At 38.2% G+C, this 13,688-nt stretch overlaps 1 protein-coding gene and 1 pseudogene across 10 annotated transcripts in view; one reads left to right on the top strand and one right to left on the bottom strand.

The window, feature by feature from the left end:
* Nucleotides 1–13,688, top strand: part of PCYT1B (phosphate cytidylyltransferase 1B, choline) — a 152,295-nt gene that overhangs the window by 57,960 nt on the left and 80,647 nt on the right. For all 10 annotated transcript variants that reach the window (XM_070256822.1, XM_023633377.2, XM_023633376.2 and 7 more), the window contains one exon: nt 3,414–3,530. In XM_070256822.1, the coding sequence (XP_070112923.1) occupies nt 3,414–3,530 (117 nt within the window). The remainder of the gene's footprint in view (nt 1–3,413; nt 3,531–13,688) is intronic.
* On the bottom strand, nt 12,102–12,272 carry LOC111771704 (U2 spliceosomal RNA; annotated as a pseudogene).

Here is a 13,688-nt window from a genome sequence, read left to right as displayed (position 1 = left end):
AACCTCACATTTATCTGATATACCTTACTCTGGCTATTCAGGATAAACAGGAATTTACTTTGAAATACTTAAAAAATTTATAATAATCTATGGGCAGAAAGGCTTAATGCCATTGTATTAGTTTTCTCTGCTGCATAACATATTGCCACAGACCTAGTGGCTTAAAACAATGTATATTTATTATATCATAATTTCTACAGGTCAAAAGTCCGAGCCTGGCTTAGCTGAGTCCTCTGCTCAGTGTCTCACAAGGCTGCATTCAAGGGGTCATGCAGGGCTCCGTTCTCATCTGGAGGCTTGATTGGTGATAGATCTGCTTCCAAGCTCACTCAGGTTGTTGGCAGAATTTGTTTCCTTGCAATTGTAAGACCAGTGATATAGCTTTTTGCTGATTGTCAGCCAGAGGCCATCCATCCTCAGCTCCTAGAGGCCACCTGCAGTTCCTTGCTTTGTGGCCCTCTCTATAGGCTCTCTCACAACATGGCAGCTTACTTCTTCAAAGCCACCAAGGGAGAAAGACTGACTCTGCTAGCAATATGGAGTGTTATGTAATGTAACACAATCATGGGAATGACATCTGTCATCTTTGCCATATTCTACTGGTTAGAAGCAAGTCACAGGTCCCACTCACGCTTCAAAGGGAGGGTTCTCACAAAGGTATGAACACCAGGAGGGAGGGATCATTAGGAGCCACCAAGGTCTCTCTTCCATGCCATGCAATAGTTGTGTTCTCACTTGTGATCATTGCCAAACCTCCAGCTTCACAGACCAGTGGTTCCCAACGTGGACACTTTGGAGAGTCCCCAGATGACTAAACGGGTGCCCAGAAAAACCTCAAAAAAAAAAGATTAAAACAAATAAACATACAAACTAACTAAAAAAGCCACACTCTAATAAAAATTTTGTTATAGAGAATTTCAAACATACACAGAAGCGGACCGACATAATGGCCCTTCCTGTGTCCGCGGCTAGTGTTGCCTCACCACACCCCCGTCTACTCTCCCCTCTTGAGTTATTTGAAATGAAATCCCAGGCTTCCTGTCATTTCATCCATAAATGTTTCTTTATATATGTCTAAAAAAAAGAAGAACTCTGTTTATAAAAACATAACCACTATATCATTATCTCACCTAAAAAATTAACAGTTCTTTAATGTCATCAAATATCTAGTGTTCCACTTCCCAATTGTCTTATGTCATCATTTATTTATAGTTATTTGAACCCAAATCCAAGTAATGTCCATACATTATAACATGTTGAGATGTCTGTTAAATTTCTTAATCTCCAAGTCCCCTCTCCATCTCTTTCTGTTCTTTTTTTCCTTGAAGTTTATAAGCTTATTGAAGAGACTTGGTTTATTTTTTTGGTCCTGCAGTTTCCCAGTCTGGAAATTGCTGACACATGACGATTTTTAAAAATGGGCTTATTGCAAAATCAGCTCCACAAATACTCTTCAAAGATTTACTAAATGGCCTTTTTCTCAGTAATTATGTCATCTTTCTCTCCTTTCCTCCTTGCTTCCTGAATTCATCTGTCTTGATCACCTCTGAATCAGTAACAAAAAGTTGTGCAAAACTGCCATCTGTTTTCCCTTGGGCTTTATATCTTAAAACAAATTTTCCTCAATTGAATTCAAATTGAATAAGAGCATTGAAATCAAGGATCCCTCATTAGATGGTTTGTTATTTCAAAGCATTTTCTATTTACTGTGCCTTATTTAGAATACGGTATAATCCTGTGAAGGCAATTCTGTTTGTTCAAAATGGTGTATAATTGGGAATAATTGCAATTCCCGATCTAACATAAAGTCTCTCGAGTTTTTTTTATTAGAGAAATTTAATTTATTAGAAACATTGTATCATCTGAATCTATTAATGTAACACTCCTTTTAATTTATGTTCCAAATTAACGAGGTTGTACTACGTCAAGAAATAATCACAATTTCAAATCTAACTCTTAAAGATCATTCAACAAAAGTTTGCATTGATTTCTTTTTTAAAATTTATTTTTATAACATCAATATAATACAAGCATGTAGTTTAAAACGTCGGTAGGACTCTTAGTCTTATTAAAAATAACAACAAACCAGCAATCCCTTTGTCTACCTGCCCCCCAACCCCAGACTCTTGTTCCCTGTAGGGACTCAGCACTTGACAATCAACTTTCCAAAATGTTTTGACATCTCTCACCCACTGTCGTTGCCTTTCTTGTTTTCTCTGCCTTTACAGGATTATACCTCTGTAATTATTTCTCTGTAATTCTTATGGTGTTTGGGAGGAAGTGGAGATAAGCGTGTGTGTGTTCAGTTTGCCATATTTAGCTTGTCATTCACCATATTTTCACTTTTTAGTTCCTTTGTTGAGAGTCCAGAATGGTGGAAAAGTTGACACCCAACCCCTCGATGTCCCCCTCTTATTTGAGGGGATGGGTCTTTGGGCTGGCTCAGCAGAAGTGTCATCCTACAGTTTCTAGCACAGCCTCCTGGCTCCCAGGGCGCTGAGGTGAAGTGTTTCCCTCTTCCTCATGGAATGGCACTTCCCAGAGCACCATATGCCACTGAGCGTGTCTGTTGTGGCCTCCTCCCTCTTGACCTTTCTCCCTAGGAAAGACTGTAGTGTTGGTCCCTTGCCTCCAGTCCTGAGCACCACGCCTACATGTAACTGTTACATCCTGACTCTCCTCCTTTGGGGCATGTGTCGTCCCCCACCCCATCTCTTATGATACTGAAGAGGTTACAGAGTGACCTTTGTGCAGTGGTATGCTGGTAAATGTTTAACAGTTGGTCCCCCAGAGGGAAATAAGCCCTAATTTGTAGCACTTGCCAATTTTTGTGGTGTAAACACTCCTACCAAGGCTGATTTCAGACTACCGGTGTGACTTGGAGTTGGGAAAAAAGGTGTGTAGCTGTCTCTCTGAGCAGTACGAGCAGACTCCAGCACAACACTGCCTTTAGGAACAGGATCTGGGTGTCTTCATTCAGGACTGCCAGACTCAAGGATGAAGTCGTTTGTCGTTTTCCTTGAGTTCCTCAGTTACTCCTGCCTTGGTATTCCACTAGGCTGACTCTGCCAACCGTTTGGCTATGCCCACTCTGCCTGAATCTGCCCGCTCAGTCGGCTGAGACTCCACTTGGGATCAAGAGAACTCCCCAGTGCTCTGTGCTTGTCTTTCTTGTTGGCTAAAAATGTGTGTTCTGGGTTGCTCTTAATTTTGTTATGTTTTTACTCTGCTGTGATGTCCTTAGAAGAACTTCTTTGTAAAATTAGTTTCATGCACTCATTTGAAACCAATGGTACGCAGACATCGTGTTTTATCCAGGTAAACTTTCTTACAGTGCTATCCTGAGGGAAGAATCAGGTAACTGGGATTCCTTATTCTACAGTTCTATTGATGATGTTTTTTTCCTTCCACAGTTGACAGGCCTGTCAGAGTCTATGCAGATGGAATATTTGACCTCTTCCACTCGGGTCACGCAAGGGCACTTATGCAAGCCAAAACATTGTTTCCCAACAGCTACTTGCTGGTAGGAGGTAAGAAGTACATTTTTTCTTTATCTAGAAAACTCCTTTATAATGTGCTTCCTGAAAAGGACACCTTTCAAAGTTCATCATTAAAATCTCACATTGTTAATGCTCCTGATTCAGCCCATACTGGCACACTTGTTCACTGCCTGAAATTTAAAATAACGGGTGAAAAACCATAGGAGAAATTATATCATAGGATTATACACCACTGATCCCAGGAGAGAGACAGACTAATAATACCACCAAGGGTATCTACTTCATGTTTTCCATTAATGCTTTTCTTCTTGTGTTTGAGGCATGATCCAATTTACGTTTCTAAAATTTTCTAGAGGGTTAGGAGAAAAGCAGTATCATTCTGATTTCAAGTCTCAGAGAGCTGACAGCGTTCAGGGTGATTAAGGGTAAACGAGGTCATGGTCTGTTTCCTTTGTGTGACCCACAGCACTTAGGACGATGTCATGCTAACAGTTGTGGCTTATGACAGCCCTAATTAGTTGAATTTATGCACAGTGTCTTAAAGAAATGGAGATTTATATACTCAAGTAATCTTGGTTCACAATGAAAGAACTGACTAACTTTATAAGCTTGTGGAGAGAGAAGGGTGGTTAGATGTGGGTTGAAATTTTCCTCTTCCAGAAGGCCCACAGATTTCAATTTGGGTAAAAGGGATAGTATCTCACTAGGGAGACCTGCATCTCACCTCCGTAGCTTCTAGAAGCAGCATATCCTTTTACCATGGTCAGTTTTTGTGGCATTACATGAACTAGGCACCATCAACCCTTAGACCTCTACTGTGAGAAAAAAGGTGCTGGTAAGAGACTGTGTACCTGCTTTTTATGGTATTTTGTTATCTTCTGCAAGCTTAAAACTAGTTTTTGGATATTTAAGTGGAACCCTTCTACAGTTTTTGCCGAGGATAGTGACCACGTGGTTAGTGAATGGAGTTCTTTCCAGAAGGAAGAGATGATAAAAGGCAATGGTTACTGAACAAGTCGTGCAGAGGGAACCCAAGGCAGGCAGGGAACCCATCCCTTGTTCACTTTCCTTTATCTTGAGTGGAAAACCATCTCTTGAGTGAGCATGACCACCTGGAGTCTGGTCCCAAGCTGCTGGGGCCCTGGAGAGACCTCTGCAGTGTGTGAGCTTTGGTCATTTTGGCGACCCAAGTTTGGAGGTGGTTAGGTGTGGGTCACACTTAACGGGAACACTAGCCATGGCCCTGGGTTGTCACATCCAAAGTAAGATCAAAGGAAATATGCAGCTTTCAGTACATTCTTGTAAATTGGAGAAAGCGGTAAATTAATTTCAGAGGCTCTCTAGGTCATTAGGCACCAATGGTTGCACTGATTCCCTGAATGAGTCCTTCATTGAACAACTACTTATTGAGTTCCTACTATGTGCCAGGCATTCTTCTGTACACTGAGGATGCAGCCGTGAGCAAAGCAGACTATGTCCTCAGAGAACTGAGAGTCTGAGGAGGAGGCAGACACTGCCCAGTAAACAAATAGTAGTGGTACCATGAAGAAATATAGGGTAAGAGAAAAGAGTGACTGGTTGGGGGACGGAGGGCTGTTTTAGGTAGGGAGGCCAGAGGAGGCCCCTCTGAAGTGTTGACGTTTGTGCAGAGACCTGAATGAAGTAAGGACACATAACAGCCAGGACATAGAACCTTCCCTGTGCAGCATTCTCCTCACCAGTCGAGACAATTGTGTTGAGACAAGTGGAGAAGACATGGCAGCTACAGCGACACCTTGTTTCATTGATTTGTATATCTTAAGGCAGCTTTCCATAAAAGCACAGATGATTTAATACTCGGAGAAATTAATATGGACTGGAATTCAGAGCCAAGAATTAAAGCAGAAGAGAAGGAGAAAACCCCCAAAAAGATATCCTGAACTTTTTAGCAGCCACGGCAAAGGAGCCACACAATCATTCCCTAACTCTCAGCTGCTAGACCTGATACTGCTCCATTAGGATGAACTAGCTTTTCCTGCCCTGAGTTCTGCAGTAAGTTTTTCAGAGGGTTGCTGCATAAAGAGCATTGAATAATCCAATGAATGTTGTCCCCTGTAGCAGATTTACAAAGAAATGCAATGCCTATTACGTGGGTTCTCCATGGAAGCCAAGAGCATGTTACACTACTAAGATCACCTTGAAGACCGTATCTTTTGGTAGGTGACAGGTACTAGAGTACGAATGGGAAATGAAGCAGTACTACACGAAGGTATGAAGAAGTGGTGTGTAGACTTCTGGGTATAGGACAGAGTAAGAGTGAAAAACCATGAGCAACATAGACAATAAATAATAAATAATTTCAATATGTTATTTTCTCCACTGGTTTTTTTTTTCTTCTACTTTTCCTCCCCAAATCCCCCCAGTACATAGTTGCATATTTTTAGTTGTGGGTCCTTTTAGTTGTGGCATGTGGGGCGCCGCCTCAGTGTTTGTTGCCTAATGAGCGGTACCACGTCCGTGCCCGGGATCTGAACTGGCCAAACCCTGGGCCGCAGAAGTGGAGTGCGCGAACTTAACCACTTGGCCACGGGGCCAGCCCCCTCCACTGATTTCTTGTTCTTATTATCCCATTTAAAATAACTGGATGACAATACTATGAAATATTTTTAACCACTCTATTAATAAAATTCAGTGTGATCTCGTATTTCGTGTGTCTCCACTAATTTAATTATATTTGATTCTGAGTGAGTCTGTTAACTGGAGTCTCCAACCTCCTGTGTGTAGGCAGACTTCTACAGGAGCATGGTGTTGGAGCTCACATCCCATCAGTAGCACTGCTATGGCAAACAGATTTTGGTAAAATTGTAGACAAGGCAAAGTTCAGTCTTCCTTTGATGTATACAGTAGTTGCCTTCCTCTGAAATCCAGCATCTATCGCAGCTATTCCAGAAATACTTTGTGATTATATGTAAAACAAAGTTAGGTTCTAGACCCAGATAATTTTAAATAATTATTCAGGGACATTTAGAAATCTTGTGGGATGTGGGAAAATTCTCATGTAGGGCTGCCCCACACATTGCAAGATATTTAGCATCGTTGGCACCCTGCCCACCGAATGCCAATGGCTTCCTCCAATCATTGTGAGAACTAAAGATGCCCCACAAATTTCCAAAAATGCTTCCTGGGGGTGGTAAAGACCCTATTGAAAACCACTGTCTTAGACTAAGAGTGTTCAAACTTTGTTTCCCACAATCCCTAAAAGAATTTTGAAAAGCTATATACCTTCTTGAAAATTTTTAAGTTGACATCTAAAATTTTCCATCCTAAATTTAAATAGTTATAAAAGATGTAATTTCTGGAATATTTTGTAAATATTGACATTTTCAAAAATTAATAAACTTTATTTTTTAGGGAAGTTTTACATTCAGAGAAAAATCGGGCAGAAAGTACAGAGGATTCCCATATACTCACACATGCATAGCTTCCCCATTATCAACATCCCCCGCCAGAGTGGTGCACTTGTTACGGTCCCTGAACCTATACTGACACATCATTATCACCCAAAGTCCACAGTTTACATTCAAATTTACTCTTGGGTAAATGTATGTGGTAACCTGTGTACATTCTATGGGTTTTTACAAATACATAGTGACGCGTATCTACCACTGTAATATCATACAGAATAGTTTCACTGCCCTAAAAATCCTCTGCACTCTGCCTATTCATCCCTCCCTCCGCCCAACCCCTGGCAACCACTGATCTTTTTACTGTCTCCATAGTTTTGCCTTTTCTAGAATGTCATAAGACTGGAATCATATAGGATATACCTTTTTCAGATTGGCTTCTTTCACTTAGTAATATGCATTTAAGGTTCTTCCATGTCTTTTCATAGTTTGCTAGCTCATTTCTTTTTAGTGCTGAATAATACTCCATTGTCTGGATGTAACACAGTTTATTTATCCATTCACCTCCTGAAGGACATCTTGATTACTTCCAAGTTTTGGTAGTTATGAATAAAGCTGCTATAAACATCTGTGTGCAGGTTTTTGTATGGACATAAGTTTTCAATTCATTTGGGTAAATACCAATGTGCGGGATTGCTGGATTGTATGTTGAGTATGTTTAGTTTTGTGAGAAACTGCCAAAGTATCTTCCAAAATGACTGTACCATTTTGCATCCCCACCGGCAATGAATGAGAGTTCTTTTTTTTTTTTTTAAAGATTTTATTTTTCCTTTTTCTCCCCAAAGCCCCAGGGTACATAGTTGTATATTTTTAGTTGTGGGTCCTTCTAGTTGTGGCATGTGGGACGCTGCCTCAGCATGGCTTGATAAGCGGTGCTATGTCTGCTCCCAGGATCCGAACTGGCGAAACCCTGGGCAGCTGAAGCAGAGCATGTGACTTAACCACTCGGCCACGGAGCCTGCCCCCTGAATGAGAGTTCTTATTGCTCTGTTTCCTCATCAGCACTTGGTGGTGTCAGTTTTTTAGGTTTTGACCATTCTAATAGGCATATAGTGGTATCTCATTGTTGCTTCATTTTGCAATTCCTTGGTGACATGTGATGTTGAACGTCTTTTCATATGCTTACTTGCAATCTGGATATCTTCTTTGGTGAGGTGTCTGTTTATATCTTTTGCCAATTTTTTAATCAGGTTGTTCATTTTCTTACTGTTGAGTTTTAAGAGTTCTTTCTATAGTTTGGACAACAGTCCTTTATCAGATACGTCTTTTTCAAGTATTTTCTGTGTAAGTCTGTGGTTTGTCTTCTCAGTCCCTTGACATTGTCTTTCACAGAGAAGTTTTTAATTTTAATGAAGTCCAGCTTATCAGGTGTGTCTTTGATGGTTTGTGCCTTTGATGTTGTATCTAAAAAGTCATTGTCATACCCAAGGTCTCCTAGGTTTTCTCCTATGTTATCTTCTAGGAGTTTTATACTTTTGTGTTTTACATTTAGATTTATGATACATTTTGAGTTAATTTTTGTGAAGGGTATAAGGTCTGTATCTAGATTCATTTTTTTGCACGTGGATGTCCAGTGTTCCAGCACCATTTGTTGAAAAGACTATCTTTGCTCCATTGTATTGCATTTTCTCCCTTGTCAAAGATCAGTTGACTATATTTATGTGGGTCTATGCCTGGGCTGTGTATTCTGTTCCATTGATCTATTTGTCCATTCTTTCACCAATACCACACTTTCTTGATCACTGTAGCTTTATAGTAAGTTTTGAAGTTGGGTAGTGCTAGTCCTTCAACTTTGTTCTTCTCTTCCAATATTGATTTGGATATTCTGGGTCTTTTGCTTCTCCATGTAAACTTTAGAATCAGTTTATCGATAGCCACAAAATAACTTGCTGTTATTTTGATTGGCATGGCATTGAATCTATAGATCAAGTTGGGAAGAACTGACATCTTGACAATATTGAGTCTTCCTATCCATAAACATGGACTATCTCTCCATTTATTTTGTTCTTCTTTGATAGCTTTCATCAGAGTTTTGTAGTTTTCCTCGTATAGATCTTGTACATATTTTGTTAGATTTAAACCTAAATGTTTCACTTTTGGGGGATATTAATGTAAATGGTAATGTGTTTTTAATTTTAAAGTCCACTTACTCATTGCTGGTACAGGCATACCTCAGAGATATTGCGAGTTCAGTTCCAGACCACCACAATAAAGCAAATAGCACAATAAAGTGAGTCACTTGAATTTTTTGGTTTCCCAGTGCATATAAAAGTTATGTTTACAATATACTATAGTCTATTAAGTGTGCAATACCATTATGTCTAAAAAAATGTACATACTTTAATTAAAAAATACTTTATTGCTAAAAAATGCTAACCATTATCTGAGCCTTCAGTGAGTCGTAATCTTTTTGCTGATGAAGGGTCTTATAAAAAACACACTATAGTGAAGTGCAATAAAACTAGGTATGCCTGTATATAGGAAAGTGATTGACTTTTGTATATTAACCTGGTATTCTGCAACCTTGCTGTAATTGCTTATTGTTTCTAGGAGTTTCTTTGTCTATTCTTTCAAATTTTCTATGTAGACAATCATGTCATCGGTGAACAAGAACAGTTTTACTTCTTCGCTTCCCAATCTGTATAGCTTTTCTTTCCCTTTCTTGTCTTGTTGTACTAGCTAGGACTTCCAGTACAAGTTGAAAAGCAGTGGTGAGAGGGGACATCCTTGCCTTGTTCCTGGTCTTAGTGGGAAACTTTTGAGTTTCTCACCATTAAGTATGATGTTAGCTGTTGGTTTTTTGTAGATGCTCTCTATCCAGTTGACGAAGTTCCCCTCTAGTCATAGTTGCTAAGAGTTCTTATCATTAATGAGTATTGGGTTTTATCAAATGCTTTGCTATATCTATAGATATGATCATGTGATTTTTCTTCTTTAGCCTGTTAGTGTGATGGATTACATTGATTTTCAAATGTTAAACTAGCCTTGCATATCTGGGATAAATCCCAATTTGTTGAGGTGTATAATTCTTTTTCTACATTATTGGATTTGATTTGTTAATATTTTGTTGAAGAGTTTTGCATCAATGTTCATGAGAGATATTGGTCTGTTGTTTTCTTTTCTTGTACTGTCCTTGGTTTAGGTATTAGGGTAATGCTAGCCTCATAGAATGAGTTAGAATGTATTCCCTCTGCTTCTGTCTTCTGGAAGAGATTGTAGAGAATTGGTATGGTTTCTTCCTTAAAAGTTTGGTAGAATTCACCAGTGAACCCATCTGGGCCTGGTGCTTTCTCTTTTGAAAGGTTATTTATTATTGATTGCATTTCTTTAAGAGATATAGGCCTATTCAGATTGTCTGTTTCTTCTTGTGTGAGTTTTGGCGGCTTCTATCTTTCAAGGAATTGGTCCATTTCATCTATGTTATCAAATTTGTGGGTGTAGCATTGTTCATAATATTCCTTTATTATCCCTTAATGCTCCTGAGATCTGTAGTAATGTCCCCTCTTTCATTTCTGATATTAGTAATTTGTGTCTTTTCTCTTTTTTCCTTAGTTAGCTTGGCTAGAGGCTTACCAATTTTATTAATCTTTTCAGAAAACCAGCTTTTGGTCTCATTGATTTTCTCTATTGATTCCTGTTTTCAGTTTCATTGATTTCTGCTCTGAGTTTTATTATTTCTTTCCTTCTGCTTACTTGGGATTTAATTTGCTCTTTTTCTAGCTTCCTAAAGTGGAAACTTAGATTATACATTTTAGATCTTTTCTCTTTTCCAATATATATATTCAATGCTATAAATTTCCCTCTAAGCACTATTTTCACTGAATCCTACAAATCCTGATAAGTTATGTTTTCATTTTCATTAAGTTCAAAATATTAAAAAATTTCTCTTGAGGTTTATTCTTTGACCCATGTGCTATATAGGAGTGTGTTGTTTAATTTCCAAGTATTTGGGGATTTTCCAGCTGTCTTTCTGTTGTTTCCTAGTTTAATTCCATTGTGGTCTGAGAGCAGATGTGGTATTATTTCTATTCTTTTAAATTTGCTAAGGTATGTTTCATAGCCCAGAATGTAGTCTATCTTGGTGAATGTTCCATGTGAGCTTGAGAAGGGTGTATATTCTGCTGTGGTTAGATGAAGCAGTCTGTAGATGTCAATTACATGCAGTTGATTGATGGTGCTTTTGAGTTTAACTGTGTCCTTATTCATTTTCTGTCTGCTAGATCTGTCCATTTCTGATAGAGGGGTGTTAAAGTCTTCAACTATAATAGTGGATTTATCTATTTCTCCTTGCAGTTCTATCAGTTTCTGCTTTAACTTATTTTGACTCTGTTGTTAGGCACATACACATTAAGGACTGTTATGTTTTCTTAGAATATTTGCCCCTTTATCATTGTGTAATGCCCCTCTTTATCTTGGATAACTTTCCTTGCTCTGAAGTCTGCTCTGTCTGAAATTATTGTAGCTATTCCCACTTCCTTTTGATTAGTGTTAGCATAGTGTATCTCCGTCCCTTTACTTTTAATGTAGATGTGTCTTTATGTTTAAAGTGGGTTTCTTGTAGACAACATATAGTTGGGTTTTGTTTTTTGATCCACTCTGACAATCTCTTTTAATTGGTGAATTTAGATCATTGACGTTCAAAGTGATTATTGATATAGTTGGTTTACTATCTACCACATTGTCTCTGTTTTCTATTTGTTGTCTTAGTTCTTTGTTCCTACTTTTGTCTTCCATGCTTTTTCTCCCTTTTGTGGTTTTAATTGAGCATTTCGTATAATTCCATTTTCTCTCCTTTCTTGGCATATCAATTATACTTCTTTTTTTACCTTTTAGTGGTTGCCCTAGAGTGCAATATACATTCTAAACTAATCCAAGTCCACTTTCAAATAACACTATACCAGTAGTGCAAGTACCTTACAAAAACAAAATGTTTCTAATTCTTCCCTCCCATCCCTCATATCATTGCTGTCATTCATTTCATATGTACATAAAATTGAACACATTGTTGCTGTTATTATTTTGAACAAATTATCTGTTAGATGAATTAAGAATAAGAAAAATAAAAGTTTTGTTTAACTTCATTTATTCATTCTCTACTGCTCTTCCTTCCTTTATGTAGATCTGAATTTCTGACCCATATCATTTTTCTTCACTCTGAAAAACTTTTTTTTCTCTGAAGAACTTTTAAAAACATTTCTTGCAAAGCAAGTCTACTGGAAACAAATTCCCTCAATTTTGTTTGTCTGAGGAAGTCTTTATTTCTCCTTCTCTTTTAAACTGATAAGAACAGATAGTACACTTGATCTTAGCCAAAAGGCCAAGAAGTGATCGCTCCTCGTTTAAAAAATAATTTTGCCAGGTACAGAATTCTAGGTTGGTGGGGTTTTTTCTCTCAACACTGTAAATATTTCACTCTATTCTCTTCTTGCTTGCATTGTTTCTGTGGAGAAGTCCAATGTAATTTTTATCCTTACTCCTCTATAGGTAAGATGTTTTTCATTTTCCCCTCTGGCTTCTTTCTAGATTTCTTCTTTGGCATTTATTCTGTTTGGTGTTCTCTAACATTTAAATGAGATGAGGGGGATCTCATTATTTGTGGATGAATATATTATTGCTAGAATGAGACAGGGTTTAACATTGATGTTATACCTATTTTTCCTTGTTATAGATGTAAGTGCTGAAATATTTTGTTCACACAAATATTTAGACAGGAATGGAAGAAGTTTGTTATAGCAATGCCACTCAAACTTTGAAATCGTGAATTATTTGCCAAATATCACAAAAATAATTTATTATTATTGTCATCAAAATGATTGTAATGTTCTATCAAGTGACAATTTGTTAAGATCCTCTTTCAAATTTGTTGCAAGGAATGGATTAGAAATGACCTGACCTGAAAAAAAGATTTGTTTCCAAAGTATTAGAATAATTTGCTTTCTCCTTCTCTGGGAAGTATAATAAAAAGGCTTTACCAAAACTTATCAAATGACTTTTAAAGGTTTTTTTTCCTTTTTCTCCCAAAGCCCCCTGGTACATAGTTGCGTATTTTCAGTTGTGGGTCCTTCTAGTTGTGGCATGTGGGACGCTGCTTCAGCATGGCTTGATGAGCGGTGCCACATCCGTGCCCAGGATTCGAACCAGTGAAACCCTGGGCTGCCCAAGCAGAGTGCGCGAACTTAACCACTCGGCCATGGTGCTTGCCCCTCAAATGACTTTTAATTATAACCCTTACACTTTTACTTGAAAGCAACTTATTCAACCAGATATACTCAGAAAGGGTTGGGGAAATGGAAATATTGGTAATTTTATTATACCGTTGCCGCTCCAATAATTTTTGATAAAATGCTCTTATCATTTGCTTAAAACTTTTTTCTTTTTAAAAAAACGAAACCTTGGGGCTGCAGTTTTAACTTACTAAATTTGTGGAAAACATCATCTAGCCTAATTGGCAAACCTACTAAAAACCTAGAAACCAAGGAAAAGTCTTTTGTTTTTTTAAATTATTTTATTGAGGTCATATTGGTTTATAACATTGTGTAATTTCAGGTGTACATTATTATCTGTCGGTTTCTGTGTAGACTGCACCTTGCTCACCCCCAGTAGTCTACATTTTATCCGTCACCATATGCACATGCCCTTTTACCCCGTCACCCTCCTCCCACATGGTAACCACTGATCTGTTCTCTTTATCCTTGTGTTTGTTTATCCTCCACATATGAGTGAAATCATATGGTGTTTGTCCTTC

Source organism: Equus caballus, chromosome X (genome assembly GCF_041296265.1).
Source record: "Equus caballus isolate H_3958 breed thoroughbred chromosome X, TB-T2T, whole genome shotgun sequence".
Lineage (NCBI taxonomy): Eukaryota > Metazoa > Chordata > Mammalia > Perissodactyla > Equidae > Equus > Equus caballus.
This window is presented reverse-complemented; position numbering and strand designations above follow the sequence as displayed.